The 19,190-nt window shown below is 39.1% G+C and overlaps 1 protein-coding gene across 1 annotated transcript in view; it reads left to right on the forward strand.

The window, feature by feature from the left end:
- Positions 1 to 19,190, forward strand: part of ZNF407 (zinc finger protein 407) — a 426,210-nt gene that overhangs the window by 282,104 nt on the left and 124,916 nt on the right. The window contains exon 7 of the mRNA XM_072152346.1: positions 15,758 to 15,878. Within this exon, the coding sequence (XP_072008447.1) occupies positions 15,758 to 15,878 (121 nt within the window). The remainder of the gene's footprint in view (positions 1 to 15,757; positions 15,879 to 19,190) is intronic.

Below are 19,190 nucleotides of genomic sequence, written 5' to 3' on the forward strand. Positions count from 1 at the left end.
AAAAAACAATGTTTTCAAAATTCAAAATTTTTGGAAAGTTAGTCATATCACTAAAATAACTTGATAACTAACATTTTCCATATGTCTGCTTTAACTTGGCATCATTTTTCAAACATCTTTTCCTTTTTTTAGGATGCTAGGAGGCTTATAACTTTAGGTGCAATTTTTCAGATTTTCACGAAAATCATCAAAACCTACTTTTGGAGGGTCAGTTTAGTTAAAAGTGACTTTATAAGGCCTACATGATAGAAAACCCCCACAAATGACACCATTTTAGAAACTACACCCCTCAAAATATTCATAACAACCTTTGGGAATTTTGTTAACCCTTTGAGCGTTTCATGAGGGTGAAAGATAAATGAAAGTGAAATTACAGAAATGTAATTTTATCTTACAATAGATTCATTGAACACTAAAATTTGCACCTTCACAATGGGTTAAAAAGGAAAATGCATTTTACCATGTTTAGGGCAATTCCTCCTGAGCATGCCAATGCCCATTTTGTCACTGTACCTTGCTGTACGGGCACAGGGGGGCACTTGGAATGGAAAGAGCGTTGTTTCGTTTTTGCAGGGCAAATATGGCTGAAAAAGTTTTCATGTGTCAGGATGAATTTGGAGAGCCCTAATGGTACCAAAACAGAGGAAAGCCCCAACATGAGACACCATTCTGGAAAGTACACCCCTTGGAGAGTTTAGCAACGTGTAATTTGTGTATTTGCCCAAACAGGTGTTTGATTCAATTAGGCCCCAAAAGGGAAAAAAGGTGAAAATATTCTCAAAAAAAGTCACTTTTACCCCAAATTTTTGTAAGCCACAAGGGATAAAAGATGAAACAACTCCCATAAATGTGTAAAACTATTTCTCCTAAGCACAGAACTGCACCACTTTTGCATATAAAGTGTTGTATGGGTACACAGTAGGGCTCAGAAGGGAAGGAGGGGCTTTGGCCTTTTAGAAGCCAGATTTGACAATCATCCATTACATGTGTCAGGATGCATTTGGAGAGCCCTAGTGGTACCAAAAATGAGGGGAACCCCAACAAATGTCACCATTTTGGAAAGTGCACCCTTTGGAGAATTTAGCAAGGTGTAATATGTGTATTTTCCCCCACAGGTGTTTGCTTCAATTAGGTCCCTAAAAGGAAAAAGATGAACATTTTCCCAAAAAAGTCACTTTTACGGCTAATTTTTGTATCCCATAAGGCATTAAAGATAAAAATAACCCCAAAAAATGTGTACTAGCATTTCTCCCGAGTATAAAATTGCCCCACACATGCAAATAAAATGTTGTATGGGTACGCAGTGAAGCTCAGAAGGGAAAGAGGGGCGTTGGCCTTTTAGAAGCCAAATTTGACAAACATCCTTTACATGTGTCAAGATGCATTTAGAGAGCCGTAGTGGTACCAAAACAGAGGGGAACCCCAACAAGTGTCACCATTTTGGAAAGCACACCCCTTAGAGAATTTAGTAAGGTGTAATATGAGTATTTGTCCATATAGGTGTTTGATTTAATTAGGGCTTAAATAGGACAAAGGTGAACATTTTCTTATAAAGGTCATTGTACCCCTAATTTTTTATAGCCACAAGGGATAAAAAAAATGTAATAACCCCTTAAAATGTGTAAACCTATTTCTCTCGAGTGTAGAAGTACCTCACATGTGTATATAAAATGTTGTATGGGCGCACAGTAAAAGGGAAGGGGAATGTTTGCCTTTTAGAAGCCAAATTTGACAGAAATGTTTGACATGCATTTGGAGAACCCTAGTGGTATAAAACAGATAAGAATCCGAAAAGTGACCCTAATTTTAGAACACACACCCCTTAGAGAATTTAGCAATGTGTAATATATGTATTTGACCCTACAGGTGAATGATCCAATTAGGCCCTAAACATTAAAAAGGTGAAAATTTTCCTATAAATGTCACTTTACTCCTAATTTTTGTAAGCCACAAGGGATAATATATTAAATAACCCCGAAAAAGGTGTAAAACTATTTCTCCTGAGTGTAGAAGTACCCCACATGTGCATATAAAATGCTTTATGGGCGCACAGTAGAGGAAAAGAGGGATGTTTGTCTTTTAGAGGCCAAATTTGCAAGAAATCCTTCACATGTGTCAGGATACATTTGGAGAGCCGTAGTGGTACCAAAACAGAGGAAAACCCGAAAAGTTACCCTAATTGTTGAATGTACACCCCTTGGGGAATTTAGCAAGGTGTAATATGTGGTGTAGTGTAATACACGTGGTGAAATGAGCATTTGAACATACAGGTGGTTTCCAAATACGATGTGCGATGGAGTCCAAGATGGAAATTGCAATTATTTCTGGAACGTTCAGTGCCAGTTATGTGGCGCCCCTTATGAAATAATGGAGGGGTATAGGGAGCAACGTGACCTACCAGTTGTTAAATTATTCATTTTACTGAATTCACAACAGGTTGGGCGTGAATTGTGAATGTGTTGCGTATAAGGAGGTAGAATAGACCAGGGGACCATCTAAACTTTTGTCACACTTGGAGTTGTCGCAGGTCTCTTAGTAGTATATAGTGTCCATCCTTAGTATATAGTGTCCATCCTTAGTATATAGTGTCCATCCTTAGTATATAGTGTCCATCCTAACTCCTCTTTTGGAACAAACTCTTTTCTGAGTCCTTCCTTTAGAAGCAGCAGAATTTACCGTGAAAATGCTGCCCTGACAAAATACAGGAACATCTAAACCAGAGGTACAGGGACCCCGTCCTTCTTGTCCCAATATTAGTTTCCTAATACCTTCCTCTTGAAAACGGAGAAATGATACGGCAGGGCGTGCACATTGGAACAGCACATAAGAGTTGTACAGCGTAATCTGTACAATGTGCACGGCCAGCGCTTTTGTACCATATCTTCGTTTTTCGTAGGGAAATTATCGCCAAGTGTTGCTCTTATTCACCCTAGCAATGCCCATTGTGACGAATACTGCTGCTTTTAGCTGGACCAAATCGACCAGCCAATAGCGGCAAACATGGACAGAGGGGGGCAACAAAACCCCTCTGAACCACAAGGTAAAATCGGTCGCTTTCTGGAACAGCCACCACCCTGCCCCGATCACCGTGTCTACAGACATGGTGATCGGTATTACTGACGTCATAAGTAAATTCGCTGCTATTGGCTCGTCTGAATTGATGAGCCAATAGCAGCGATAATAAACTGGGGGTGTGTGGGGGGGGCGTAACCCTTCTGGTCCATGGGGCAGGATGGATGGCTGTCAGGAACAGCCGCAGTCTTACCCCGATCACTGTGTCTGACCGGTGTTGGCAAGTCACTACCCGCCGCACCGTTCTATTACAACGCGCGTTGGGAATAGGCTATACAATCTTCATTTTTTAAGCAATTTAGACAAATAAGGGCTTATTTTTTGCGAGACGCGATGCACTGTAAAAAAAAAACTTTATTTTAGAGGGTGTTTAGCTTATCAAAGCAATTTTATTAACTTTTTTCGTGTGGAGGAAAATAAAATCATCAATTCTTATTTTGGATTTTTAGCATTTTTTGGGGGGGTGTTCGCTGTAGCATAACAATAATATATTATCTTTATTCTATGGATCACTACGATTACGGTGATACCTCATTTATATAGTTTTATTTTTATTTGTCCAATTTTATTGAAGGAAAACTAGAATAGAAAAAATTGCATTTGTTTTAGTATTGCCATCTTTATAGCGGCATAACTATAGTATTTTTTGGTTGACGGAGCTGGTTGTGAGCTTATTTTTTGCGTGACAAGTTGTTCTTTTCAGTGGTATCATTTTGGCGCTTGTAACTTTTTCGGATCACTTTTTAGAACATTTTTTGTAAAGCAATTTGATAAAGTTTTAATTTTTGGCAAGTTTTTGGGGTTTTTTTTTTACCACGTTCACCTAGAGGGTCCAATTATGATTAGGATTTATTGTACAGATTGTTACGGACGCGGCGATACCAAATAAGTGGGGTTTTTTTGTGATTTAGTGTATTTTATACTTTATTACTTGTGTAAAGGGAAATGTGGTGTTTGGGGGGACTTTCACTTTCTTTTATTATTTATTTTTATTTTTAAAAACCTTTATTTATTGTTTTGACTTTTTTTTACAGTTAATCACATCTAAGCTTGAACAAGTGATCTTTTGATCACTTGTTCAAGCTATTTTACAGGTTACACAGTGCAATACAGATGTATTGCACTGTGTAATGTAAGACACTGAGCATGCTGCGCATGCCCAGTGTCTTACAGCCGGGTCCTGCCAGAAGGCAGGACCCGGCTTCCGGATGAAGATCTCGCAGCCCCGGGCACCGGCAGTCCCGGGGCTGCGATCGGAGCAGCGCCCCCCCCCCCCGGTAAGCGCCGCGGGGGGGTCCGATTCCCCTCACATTACATTTAAATGCCTCTGACACGCCGCGGTCAGCGCGACCGCGGCATGTTAGGGGTTAACACCCGCGATCGGAGAAATCTCCGATCGCGGGTGTTAGAGGCAGGTGTCGGCTATAATATATAGCCGACACCCGCAGCTTCTGGCGCCGGCTCCGTTCAGGAGCCGGCGCCAGAAGCTTGACGTAATAATACTGCATTTTGCGGGAACGCACCTCCCGCCATGCAGTACTATTACGTCAAATGTCGGGAAGGGGTTAAAAAATAAGGTTCTGCCTGGAAGCTGAAAAGTGTCTTAAGTCAGCAAGGAGTAGAAGGGTTGGTCACTTTCCAATAAATCTCTTCCATTAGACTTGTCTCTACATGTATATGTACATGTGTCTTTTCCTCCTTTGATAACTTCAACCCTTCCCTGTTCTCAGCGTTTTTCATATACTCAGCTTCCTCTCTCTTCTCCAGCCCTTCCTCATGGCGTCACCCACTGTCTCTCTTTTCACTGTCTGTCCTCACTGACAGACACAGAGAAGATAGGGGGGAGAAGAATGAGTCATTCATTATTCATTAGTTCTCCGACATGTAACACAGGCAGAACCAAAGTAAGGCTTCATGCTCACAAATGTATGCTGGCCCGAGTGCTGCTCACCCCTTCCCTCTCCATAGAAAGCTGAGATGCCCATGTAATACAGCAAAATGTAGGACATGTCCTATAGTTTGCATGCAATCCACCCGCCTTGAACGCAGTGTGGGGAGACAGCTTGTATTCACTGCACCATGGCCGGGTGCTATTAACGTTTATGGGGGCCTTGATAAGGCTTCTAATTGGGGGTCCGGACCATGGGCCAATTGGCCAATCCCTTTAAGAACATATACTGCAATAGTTACTTTTATCACCTACATTATTTATATATGAGATATATTAAAAAAAGTTATGAAATGCTTATGCTTACACTTTAAAGGGTGCCTGTCACCTACTTAACTCCAACTTAACTAGTAGCACCCTCAGATAGGTTATGATATATTCTTTCTAGGATTCACACTTTTATGTGAAATCTCCCCTATTTACCTTTAACAAAATCATGGGAAAACAGTCATCAAATAAATATTGCAAGAATTATTTATCGTGAATACTTCACCTCAACACCATGTGTGCATGGAGGGGGCCTAATGTGACGCGGCTACCGCAAAAAGAGGCAGGCATGGGGCATTCCCACCCCATGTCTGCATTATTTTGTAAAACCAGTGAACTTTGGCCGCACCGCTTGCTAGATACATCAAGTATGATAAATCTCCTCAATGAGGCCTAGCATTGTTATGCATAAGAGGTTACCAAGGGCCAACTGCACCTGCGTATGGTATAACATTGGGCTTGAGAATCTAATTGCAGTATCTACTATTAGTCAAGGTATCTCTGGTTAGCACATGGAGGGCTATGCGACCATTCAAAGAAATGCCTCTGCACCATTACTGAAACTCGGCCAAAACCAGTCATGCTGGAGGATGTTGCAGGCAGCACTGTTCCGCAGTGTCTCCAGACTATGTCACATATATTACATGTGTGCAGCATGAACCTTTTATTATTATCATCATTTATGTATAAAGCACCAATAACTCCATGGTGCTGTACAATCAATAGGGGTTCACATACATTACGGTAGGACAAGAACAAATGCCGCTACAAATACAAAACTATAGTGATCAGGAAAAAAGTGGAAGAGGACCCTGCCCTTGAGGACTCACAATCTATATGGAAGGGTAGATGGAGGCACAAGGTGAGGGAGCAGAGCAGTGCAGTTATTGTGCATTGTAGGCGGTCCTGAATGTATGGGTTTCCAAGTTACGTTTGTAGGTTTGCAAGGTTGGGGATAGTCTGACACATTTGCTAGATAGTTCCAGAGTATGGGAGATACATGGGAGAAATCTTATCTTGTGAGATGAGCAGATGGTAATAGAGTGAAGTTGAAGGTCCTGTGAGGAATGGAGATTATGCGTGGGGTAGTATTGGCTGGGGGGGTTCAGAGATATATGAAGGTGACAGGTTATGGATGGCTTTGTAATAATGGTTAGTATTTTCACTCTAATTCACTGTTGGTAACCAGTGGAGAGGCTGGCATAGAAGAGAGACAGAGCAGAAGAGAGAAGAAGATAGATGGATTAGCCGGGCAGTAGTGTTCAGGATAGATTAGAGGGGGGTTAGAGAGTTAGCTGGGAGACCACAGAGAAGACTGTTGCAGTAGTCTAAGCAGAAGATGATGATGATGATGACATGGACTAGCAATTTTGTAGACCCTGTCAGACACTCAGGGAGGGTGGTAAGAGGGCCTATGATTGCTATTTGCCAAAGAACATCAAGATTGTCTCATCCGTGAATGGCACCATGTGTTATTCACGGATGAGACCATCTTGGTGTTGTTTGGCAAATGGCAATCATAGGCAAACATTGATATTGTCTGTAATATATATATATATATATATATATATATATATATATATATATATATAGATAGAGAGAGAGATAATTTATGCATCTACTATTATGCTGATCTTTTTGAATTTATATGGAGAACATTCTTGAGGAAATAAGAAATGTGAGTTTTGTACCATGTAAATGAAAGGAAGTCATGTAACATAATCTGCTGTCTACCTGTAAAACTGTAGTGAAAATGCAAATTCCCTTATTATGTCACACTGACAGAGGTAAGAAAATTCAACGCATATGACAAAAATATCACCTTTCTGTACAGTATATAGGTTTCTCGACCTCTTCTTTGTACTACTTGCCTATATACATACAGAGTCTACTGCATTTATGGTAGAATATTTTATCATTTCAGCCATTTAGCATAATAACAATTGCAACTTTTCCTAATTTTCAGCCTCTGAGAGCTATATCTCACTTTTCTCCCTTACATGAATTAAAAGCAGTCTTTTCATCTGCGATCATAGAAGCACCTAGTCAGTTCATCACTCATTTGAAGATTGCTTTGTACTTCATAGGCTACACAGTCTTGACAGCTTCAAGAGACATCATGACATATAGTAGTATTTTGTTCAATCAACAGCATAGCCACCTCCAATTATACCGCAGATGATTGACAAATAGCTACCAAACGGAACTTCTGAATTATGTGACTGTCTACTCTGTGAAGGATATATGTGGCATAAATGACTAGGAATTGTTTTTTTACTAAACCTGACAAGTAACATTCATTAATTATAGGGAAAGTAATAAGAGTGGCTGCATCAGAGAGATTTTACATTGCCATTTTAACAAGCGCTACAAGATATCAAGATAAAAATATTGAAATGCTTCTTTGGAATGTCATTTTTTTCAGCTATGAAAGATATGACTACAGTTGGGTTTCTTTTTACATATTAATCAGAAATGTATCTTTAAGATATGAAACAAATATTGAAAATCGACATTTTATAATAAAATTTGAAAAATTATAATGCCTACTAGGAAACTTAGAGGAGGGTACATGAAGGTGATATTTTACTGGGTTCTCGCCTATTTTCTTTTTCAGACTATAAATATGGGTTTTAAACAGTAAGTGCTGATCAAACTGCTGGGGGCGATATATGATGCAAGGAGTCTCTCCTTCCCCTCTAAACAGTAATGATTACAGTGTTGGCGCTGCTGTTCAACTTGGTAGTAGGGACTTCTTTCATCATATATCGCTATGATGCAAAGAATCCTGCCCCGGGAAATGTGGGTTTTGCATGATCCTTGATTCACCGACCAAGGCCTCTAAGGCAAGTAAATATTGTTTATATTGTTTATTTTGAAAGAATATTTACCTAGCTGTAGCAGAAATCCACATCTAATTGATCATCGTATGGATTTGCCATTGTTTGCTCATGTGACTTTTGACAAGTCCAAGGCTGCACTGATAGCAATGCAGGTCACCATCAGTAACCATGAGATGTGAATTCGGCCAAAGATGCAAATACTTGTGAAAATTCTCCCCTTTGAGCAACATTTTTTATGTCCCATTTTATTTACCTGATAGAACATGATGCATGCTATATATACAGTACAGACCAAAAGTTTGGGCACACCTTCTCATTCAAAGAGTTTTATGTATTTTCATGATTATAAAAAGTTGTAGATTCACACTGAAGGCATCAAAACTAAATCACTAAAAATTAACACATATGGAATTATATACTTAACAAAAAGTATGAAACAATTGAAAATATGTCTTATATTCTATGTCCTTCAAAGTAGCCACCTTTTGCTTTGATTACTGCTTTGCAAGCTCTTGGCATTCTCTTGATGAGCTTCAAGAGGTAGTCACCTGAAAAAGTTTTCACATCACAGGTGTGCCCTGTCAAGCTTAATTAGTGGGATTTATTGGGACCATCAGTTGTGTTGTATTATGACTAGAAAAAAGCAGCAAAGTAAAGAAAAATGAGTGGCCATCATTACTTTAAGAAATGAAGGTCAGTCAGTCCAAGTGTTCCCAAGTGCAGTTGCAAAACCCATCAAGCACTACAAAGCAATTGACTCACATGAGGACCGCCCCAGGAAAAGAAGACCAAGAGTCACCTCTGCTGCAGACTTCATCCGAGTCTCCAGCCTCAGAAATCGAGGTTAACAGCAGCTCAGATTAGAGATCAGGTCAATTCCACACAGACTTCTAGCAGCAGACACATCTCTACAACAACTGTTAAGAGGAGACTGTGTGCAGCAGCCTTCATGGTAAAATTGCTGCAAAAAAAACACTGCTAAGGACGGGCAACAGGCAGAAGAGACTTGTTTGGGCTAAAGAACACAAGGAATGGGCATTGGACCAGTGGAATCTGTGCTTTGGTCTGATGAGTCCAAATTTGAGATCTTTGGTTCCAACCCGCATGTCTTTATGTGACGCAGAAAAAGTGAATGAATGCCCACTGTGAAGCAAGAAGGAGGCTGTGTGATGGTGTTGGGGTGCTTTGATGGTTACATTGTTGGGATGAATGTATACTGAACCAGCATGGTTACCACATCATCTTGCACACTTCCACACTTCCACAGCCAGACACACTTCCTGGCTGTGCAAGAGCTATTTCAGAAGCAGAGTGATGGGATGCTGCACCAGATGACCTGGCCTCCACAGTCACCAGACCTGAACCCAATCAAGCTGGTTTGGGGTGAGCTGGACCGCAGAGGGAAGGCAAAAGGGCCAACAACTTGTTCAAGACTGTTGGAAGACCATTTCAGGTGACTACCTCTTGAAGCTCATTAATAGAATGCCAAGAGTGTGCAAAGCAGTAATCAAATCAAAATGTGGCTACTTTCAACAACCTAGAATATAAGACATATTTTCAGTTTTTTCACACCTTTTTGTTAAGTATACAGTCCCGCATGTGTTAATTCATAGTTTTAATACCTTCAGTGTGAATCTACAACTTTTATAGTCCTGAAAATACAGAAAACTCTTTGAATGAGAAGGTGTATCCAAATTTGTATTCTGTACTACACCTATATTTCACAGTGGCTGATGATATATTTGTTGCAGTATTAGTCTATTATAACTTTGAACCATCTATAAGCTCATTTTATTCCTGCAGATTATGTTAAAAATTTAGCAAATTGCATTAAAAGTAGATCTACAGCCACCTTACCCAAGTCACAAAACTTTCTAAAACATTTCATATGTGTAGTAGAAAACATGTTATAATTTAAAGTGATCACAAATCTGTGAAGCCATCATTCAATAAGTGCTATAGTGCATGGTGTTGTTATACAGCCCCCATGGTTTTCCTTTTCACGCAAAAATAATTAAAAATGACTGCTCCTCTACATCGGTCGCTCTGCTCCAGTTTAAGAACAGATTTTTTAGTCTAAGTTATTATTACCTGCTCCCAAAATTTTTCTGTATTTGTTTAGTTACAAGAAATATATATATATCAGATGTGTGCATTCTCTTAGACACTTTAACACTGGCTGAATGTGTTAATGAAAGCATTTAAGGTTCCCAATTTATTGGGTTGACGGTCAGTAGTTTACAGTCCAGGCTTTTTCCCCATTCAGAAGACCTTTTTGGTCCGTAGGTTTAGATGAGTTTTGTTCCGGAGGTTTCTCAGGTTCAAGAACCAAAGACTGCATTTCAGTCAAGTACTTTTTTGTTAACTTGCAAATGTATTTAATACATTATGATTTACTTAAGTGATATATGCTTCATAGCTACATTTTAAATCAAGGGTGGAAAATGTACTAGATGATTATTGTCATGACAGTGCAGAGCCTGTGCCGCTACTGGAACTGAGGATAGGAATATTAAAACGATCAGCTACAGATGAGAGATTTTCTAGCTTTATTTCAATAATGTTCCCTATTAATACTAATTACACACTGCCCATTTAAAGTCCACGAGTAAGCTCAGAGGCGGAGAAAGAGGAGAGGAAATGATCACAAATCTGTGAAGCCATCAATGAATAAGTGCTTGAGTTAATATACTGAACTAAAATAGCTGCTACAAGTTTTACTCAATTATCGTTTAGGTTTTTTAGTAGGGAACTTCATCCTACAGTACATATCAAAATTAAAATATAGAGCATTAGTTAAGAATAAAAAAGAAAAAATAATAATTACATTACTCTACTGGCAGCTCATGTTTCAGCGCTTTATAGAGGTATATTAGTCAGTAGCAGACTCCCTGCCAGCACCGTCCAGCTAGTCCAGGAGCCTCCAATGCCTCTAGATTCATCGCCCCCTCACTTATTCCCTTCCCGCCGCCTCTCCCCTGCCCAATCCTTATGCTTACATCTGCTGGTCACTGGCCACTGGAGCTCCCCCACCAATCCCACACCCTATCCCGAGACTCGCTGGACAGTGCTGGCAGGGAGCCAGGTATTGTCTAATGTACTTCTATAAAGAACTGAAATCATTCGGAATGCTGACATAGGTCTTTTTAACCCCTTCCCGCCACGGCCCTTTTTCGATTTTGCGTTTTTCATTTTTCACTCCCCACATTCAAAAATCTGTAACTTTTTTATTTTTCCATGTACAGAGCTGTGTGATGGCTTATTTTCTGCATAACAAATTAAACTTCAAAATGGTGGTATTTAATATTCCATGCCGTGTACCGGGAAGCGGGAAAAAAATTCCAAATGCAGTGAAATTGGTAAAAAAAACGCATTTGTGCCGTATTCTTGTGGGCTTGGATTTTACGAATTTCACTGTGCACCCCAAATGACATGTCTACTTTAATCTTTGGGTCGGTACGATTACGGGGATACCAATTTTGTATAGGTTTTATAATGTTTTCATACATTTAAAAAAATTAAAACCTCCTGTACAAAATTTTTTTGAGGGATTTTGCAATCTTCTGGCGCTAATAACTTTTTCATACTTTGGTGTATGGAGCTGTGGGTGGTGTCATTTTTTGCATGTTTTGATGACGTTTACAATGTTATCATTTTTAGGACTGTACGACCTTTTGATCACTTTTTATAGAAATTAAATTTTTTTTTTAAATGGCAAAAAAGTGCCATTTTCGACTTTGGGCGCGATTTTCCGTTACGGGGTTAAACGCAGTGAAAAAACGCTATTATATTTTGATAGATCGGGCATTTTCGGACGCGCCAATACCTAATGTGTTTATGATTTTTACTGTTTATTTATATTTATATCAATTCTAGGGAAAGGGGGGTGATTTGAATTTTTAGGTTTTTTTATTATAATTTTTTTATTTTAACTTTTTTTTTAATTTTAATTTTTACTATTTTTCAGACTCCCCAGGGTACTTTAACCCTGGGGTGTCTGTACGATCCTATCATATACTGCCATACTACAGTATGGCAGTATATGGGGATTTTACTACTCATACATTACCATGTGCTGACAGCACATGGTAATGAATGGGCTAACCCGAAGTAGCTTCGGGTCTTCTTGAGACCCGAAGCTACCATGGCGACGGATCGCCGCTCCCTGATGACGTCACGGGGAGCGACGATCCACAGAAAGATGGCGGCGCAACATGTCGGTAAGGGGTTAAACTCATCATTACAGAGGCTATTGGAACCTGTCAGTAGTTAAAAATAGCATTCCTGTGAAAGGTTCCCTTTAGAACCTAAGGCTTCTAGAGCGAATGGAGGATGTGTCCCTTCTGCATACTTTCAATCTGCACTTTCAGGACCTTTGGATGACCTTCAAAGATCCTGAAATGGCTCTTTTGTACACATGTATTGAGAGGTCCTTCTCAATATAAAATTTGGTGGGTGGTTTGGGTGGCCATGGGCCCCTAGAAGGCTTGGGCACTGGCTACCGCCCAGACTGCCTGTATTTTAATCAATTACTAGTGATTACAACATGATACAGATAAGTTTTACCCATTTAATTAGCAATTTTAATCTTTATTAATTTTAGTTTTTTTGCTTCATTTGTTTCTATCCCTGTAGCAGACCCTCACTCTAAGACCATACTGGTGGTGCAATATAAGGCTACTGGTGGTGCATAATGTGGTGCTGTTGAGCATATCAACCCCTGTTTTAGCACACATGCAAAATATTATCCCTTCCTTTACTAGAACCCTTATAGCACACACTACTGAATTATGCCTGGTATTGCGACTTTTCCTTTTAACTGCAGTAGAATTCCATTTCCAGTCCCTTGTATTCATGAATTGTAAAGCTAAACAGTTGTTTTAGAGTGTGATCCAGCCGATAGAACCTGGCTTCTATTACATCAGACAGCACCCCGACTACACATTTGTAATTAAGGGCGGGCTAGACCATGGGTGGAATTTATCATATGCCAGCTTCAGTAGTAATGTGTTACAGAAATATAAAACTGTCTTTTTCAAGGAGTAAGAAAGGAATGGCACTCACCAAAAATTCTCAATTGCTTTTTCCAAGGCTTTATTATAACATACTCACACAGATGGACATTATTAAGAAGTGATGGCTGTTTTGCGCTATCAAGTGCTTCTTCCGCCTTCAGTCCACTAAGAAGCGTGGACGTTTTGCGTCATCAAACGTTATATAACGGCTTAATAGCGCAAAAAATGTCTGTCGCTTCTTAGTGATGTCCATTCCGTTCTTACTCCTTGAAGAAGATGCTTGTCTATTGAAAATTAAAGTGAAGTTTCTGTGAGGGGGTCAAACGTCAGTAGTGTAAGTATAACATTCAGGTCAAAAACTTGACACATTGACAAAGAAAAACCCTGTGTATGTAGGTACCTAAAATGTACAATGAATACAGAATAGATACCTTGTTACCTATGCTTATGTAATCTTTCTGTGATTACTGTATTTGTAAGGCCTGGGGGAATAGCAGTATTTAGACACCCTTGCAGTTTTATTGTTAGACTTCTGGATTGCACTGTATTGATACGTATTCTACACTGTAAGAAAAAAGTGTCCTGTGAGTGTAACATCAATAAAATAGATTTTCATATGACAACAACATACATCATGAATCTTTATTAAGTACAATAACAGAGGTTGGGGTATCCTTCAATTTTTACTAGTACATGGATGGTTAGTTTCTGTAGAATTTTTAAAGTCGATTTACCTTAAAAGGAATCCGTCATCACAATTTACTAACTGGTATGTTATAAGGGCTATGCCCACACATGTCTCCCATACCTTTGTTTTTACTGTCCAGTTACTACTTTCATGCCAAAACTTCATTTTAGAGATATGCCATTTAGGCTGAAGTGCTTTGGTAGAGCACCTCAAGTCTACACATCTCAATGGACCGTGGAGTGATTAACTGAGGGGGGTAGAATGAGAGAATGCACTAGGTAGTAAAAGTGTAGGCTGGAGTGTTGTAAATGCTATTTCTAAAGTTAATTTTAAACAAAGGCATGGGTGGCATGTTTGGGCATAAATGGTGTAGTTCTGTTCTTCTCTTTAAATGACAAAATCTTTGGAACAGCTTTGATTCTCATGATATTTTTCAAATTTTACTTTGTTTTTTTTCATGACGTGAATTTTTAACTCAACAGTATAATTTTATTAATTAAATCTTTCTTAAAAATTAGATTTTTTACCTTTTTTCCATTAAATGTTTAATTTAAGCCATAAAATTGAATACACATTTACCAAAATATGTAACAAATGTCAATCTGTCACCCTTCCCCAGGTTAAGCTTCAGATGCAAGGTACAGATGCACATACTTCTCCATTCAGCTGATTGGGCTTACAGGCATTTAAAGTTTGCCTTCCCCAGACTAGCGCCTTCTGAACCGTGGAACCTATTAAAACAGTTATAGCAGAATTTCCCTTTTATCATAACATCAGAATTGTATTTCTAGGTGAAACAGAACCTCAGATTTTTACTATTAAAAGACATCTACCACTAGGATGAAAGACTGTATGCAAATGAGCCTCACAGTGTTTCTAGGTGCCATGAACACTTGTATATCCTTTATGAACTATTTGAACTGGGAATATTCAATTATGATTTATATAGCCCAGTTGTGAAGGATTTAGTATCACTGAGGCCAGCATATTATGTGAATGCAGTTGTCGATTTTTTTTCTGGAAGAGATGTTTTGTAGGTACACTCACTGTGTTACTATAAAATGTTTGAAGCATACCCCCAAAGTTATAATGATTTTACCAAACTGTCATATGTGATTCCCCCTTAAAAAGAAATTGAGCAATGCCCTTATTGTGCTACTCGAATTTTCTTTCCAAAGTTATGGCATTTTTTGTTTTGACATTGTTTGACAAAAATCTTTCTCACTAGTGGTGAAGTAGGCGGACATAAACCTCTTCGTATACCTGCCATGAATTAAGTCAAATTCACTCTGCCCACAGTTCCCATGATTCCCTGTGTTCTCTCATTAAGAAATTTAGGATCAAATACAGTGAGATTCCTACAAGTAAATACATTGAACATTGCATAGTGTACGTACAGGATGTATATGGTGACCAGCCTGGAGAAGCATAAAACATGTAATACCTGGTTGAAATCATAAGTAAAACAGTTACATGAAGTGTATAGTCTGTACTGTGTGAGGACTAAGGGATAATAGCTTTTCTGCACTGTGCAGAAAGTGCTGAGTACAAGGTGGGGGAGGGGAGACATAAAAGGTTCTGTAGTATCACAGACTGGGATACAGAAAGTGAAAGGAAACAGGGAAACACACATGTACGTCACATCTGTATGTCACATGACCTCCCCCTTCTTTCTCCTCTGTGAGCAGGGAGCAGCAGCCCTCCCACCCTTTTTCACTTCTCATCTTGTTAACAAATGTACGGGTCATAAGAGTAACCAGAAATCGCAGGAGACCCAGCTAGTATAGAGCCAGGCTAAGCTAAAGATGAGAAACTGCTGGCTATAGGTAACAAAGATAATAGGCAAAATTGTTCTACATCCCAAGAGCTATTGATTTGTGAAAAAAATGTTACAGTTGTGCTTTAATATTCTCCTATATTTCAGGTGAGAAACCATTCAAATGTGATGAATGCAATTTCGCCTCTACGACTCAGTCCCATCTAACACGCCACAAACGAGTCCACACAGGGGAGAAGCCATACATGTGTCCATGGTGTGATTACAGGTAAATGAAGGGATATTTAGAGAATAGATTGTTATTTCTGATTTTCCAGATGGTTTTAGAGACATTAAGCCAGGCCACTGTTGCTAGAATTTCTTCTTGTGTGAAAGACCAAACTTTTATTAATCTGTCAAATTCAGGTGCTTTATAACATGGTACAAAGCTCTTTTGTGAATTATAGATGCCTTTCATCAGCAAATGTTCTTAGGAAATGATAAGCATATAAGGATAAGCATACCCAGAATGCAAATAATAAGGCACACAAAACATTACTTAAGATACTTAGTGTACCTTTTTTTTTCAAATGACTTTGCATTGTAAACCATAATGGGTGTGTCCATGAGTAATTGAATGTATTAGGTACTGTTGTAAGTGTTGTATCCTTGCAACCCATTTAGCCCTCTGTATACTCAATCTCTATCTATTTTCCATGAGCTTTAGATCTATAATCTGAAGATACTAGCTGCTTATAGGTCTCCCGTATATAACACACAGAGAAGATCTCTAATATGCATAGGAGGAGCAAGGAGGACATTCTATAGCAGTAAAACTGTTGCTGCGAATCCAGCCCTGGCAAAAGTTACTGAAACCACTTTTTCTTGCCAACTGCACACCTTTCATTTTTTTCTGTTTGCTGCTTCACCCCCCTCGCCCCTTCCCTCTTTCATAGACTTCATAGAAGATGTGAGAGCCACTGCCAGAGGTGAGTATAGGATTTTTTATTTTTGTTTAAATGGCAGTAAAAAGATTGTGGTGGCCGGGGGCCCTCATATATATGCATAGGAAATAATTAATTATGAGGGGTAGCATACAAAATAATTCATGTTGGAGGGGCAGCATATGAAATAATGGTGGGGGGGGCATATGAAATAATGGGGGGGGCATATGAAATAATGGGGGGGCATATTTAATAATTAATTGACCCATTTAATTCATTGGGCCAATATATAAAAGAGTTCACTAGGGGTGCAGAATATTTAATAATTACACTGGGCCCCCCTCAATTATTACGGATGCGATCACATGTGCCACTATTTATTTTTAAACTTTAGTCTATTTCATGGCCCAATGCGGTGCTATCGTCCAAATCAACTTAGAAGTCAAGGAGGTGGAGAGTTTGACACTGAAGTCAAGCTTTCCTCACTTCCATATGACTTCTCAACATACTGGTTAATTAGGTCAATTTCCAGAACTGGCCCTACTGTTTTTACAATAAGCCAGAGGTCACAGTGCCTGCTCCACACAGTAGCCAGGGGTCACAGTGCCTGCTCCACACAGTAGCCAGGGGCCACAGTGCCTGCCCCACACAGTAGCCAGGAGTCGCAATGCCTGTCCCATAGTAGCCAGTGGCCTCACAGTCTTTTCGGAAGCCCACTCTTTATTTTGCCCCCTTTCTAGTAGCTCCATCCTTACAAGGACAAGTCGCATTATAAGGATGCAGTGGAAGTGGAAAAAGCAAACGCACTGTCCCTGTTTTCCAAAAGCAGCCGTCTGCATTCCTCTTCTCCTCTTTGCAGCATGATGTTATCATGTCTGATGTCTTCAGAGCCGTATATTAACCTCACACAAAGGAGGACAAGAGGACCGCTGTTGAAGCTTTGGGGGAGCTGGAAAAGGTGAGTATCAGACTACCGATGGGGAGCCAGGCTGCATAACACAAGGCTGCAATCAGGATTTGGACTGCATGCCTTGTGTTTGACCCTTGTGGTCTAGTAAATACTCAACTTTTTTTTTATCTACTCTACTTTTAGATGATTGTAATATAAATTTCATGGATTTCTTTTAAAAATTGTTAGAGTTGTTTTAAATGAGAATGGCTATACTATGGCATTGGTGAATTTCCTGTAAATGTCTTCATTGAGTGTTTCAGAACATGCAGGAGAACCCTTTACTGTACCTCCTATAATAACATGGAACCCTTTATACAGTATTCATACATTGTATAGTGTACAGTACTTTCAGCACAGTAGGTAGGCCTTTTAAATATCCTCCAATGTGTCTGAAAAGCCATGTTCTACTGTAGGGATCCACACCTAGCGTTCTTACTCACTTTGCAAAGTTTCCTTGCTGAAATTATTTGTATTTTTTTCAGTATCAGGCATTTAAAACACAGATTTCACAATACATATAAAAGTGTCTGTCGATTACTCAGAATTTAATCAGCTGATATTATTTTTATTTCCTGCCTGTAAAATCTTGACTTTGTTAACAAACCATCTTGTGTTGTCCTTTTATATTATCCATGCTTCAGGTTTGTGTGTTCATGTTGGCGTATAAAAAACCTTATTCAATTTGCATATAAATATTTATGACATTTCATCCATTCAGGATATGTATATAAAGTATGTGGGCTTACTTTACAACTGCCTGTAGCCTTTTTCCTTACACTTGACTGCAATCATAAATATCCTGCACATTAAAAATCATGATCATCCACCAAATCATTTATTACTGTTCAGAGAAGACCTAAGTGATATGATCACAGTCTGATTGGTTGAATCACAATCTCTAAGAACGCTGGCCTTTTCAGCACACTAGGCAGAATTTCTAAATTAAGACTATTATGTGAATGTTATATCACAATCCAATTCAATAGGATTATACTCTTAAAGGGAAAACCGTTTTTTATGGGGGAGAAAATGAAATAAAATGTAGTACAAATACTGAATAAAAAAATAAATGTCTTTCTAGGCTGGTATCTAAGGGTTTCTCTAGTTATTTTGTACACTTAAATGGCAGATTCTATATAAAGCTTTTACTGCTTCTAAAACCAATATTAAATTTTTTTACCTGTCTTGGCCTTTTCATGTCCAGATATATGTTTTAACAGTTAAGACACTTTTCTAAAAACAAGATAATTTTGTAATAAATAATTACATACTGATTAACTATTATACAAAAGGGAACCTTGCATGGTGAGCTGTATCTTGCCGACATGTGCAGTAAGAGCCTCGTCTACAGCGAGATATAGCTCACTGCACAAGCGCCACCAAAGCTTGCAAAGGAGATCTGACGTCACAGATGGGTTGGAATTTGGCAAGTGGGCTGATGTGATCCAGGAGAACTTCTGGATCAGAGCATACAGTTATGTGCATGAGCCCTTATGTTCACACTTTGTTTTTGGATATGGTTAAGTGTGTACACCAGTAATGCTCCCGACATACATGCTGGACTTGTCCACAGATATATACTGTCTGCCTACCTTTTAGCCTCTCCCTTCTCACTATACGTTGCATACAGCAGGAAACGATGGATGGAAAAGTAGACTCTGCTTTTTAAGTCCTGCTGCCTCATGTTAAACAAAGTATATGTTCA

The sequence above is a fragment of the Engystomops pustulosus genome, chromosome 5 (assembly GCF_040894005.1).
Source record: "Engystomops pustulosus chromosome 5, aEngPut4.maternal, whole genome shotgun sequence".
Lineage (NCBI taxonomy): Eukaryota > Metazoa > Chordata > Amphibia > Anura > Leptodactylidae > Engystomops > Engystomops pustulosus.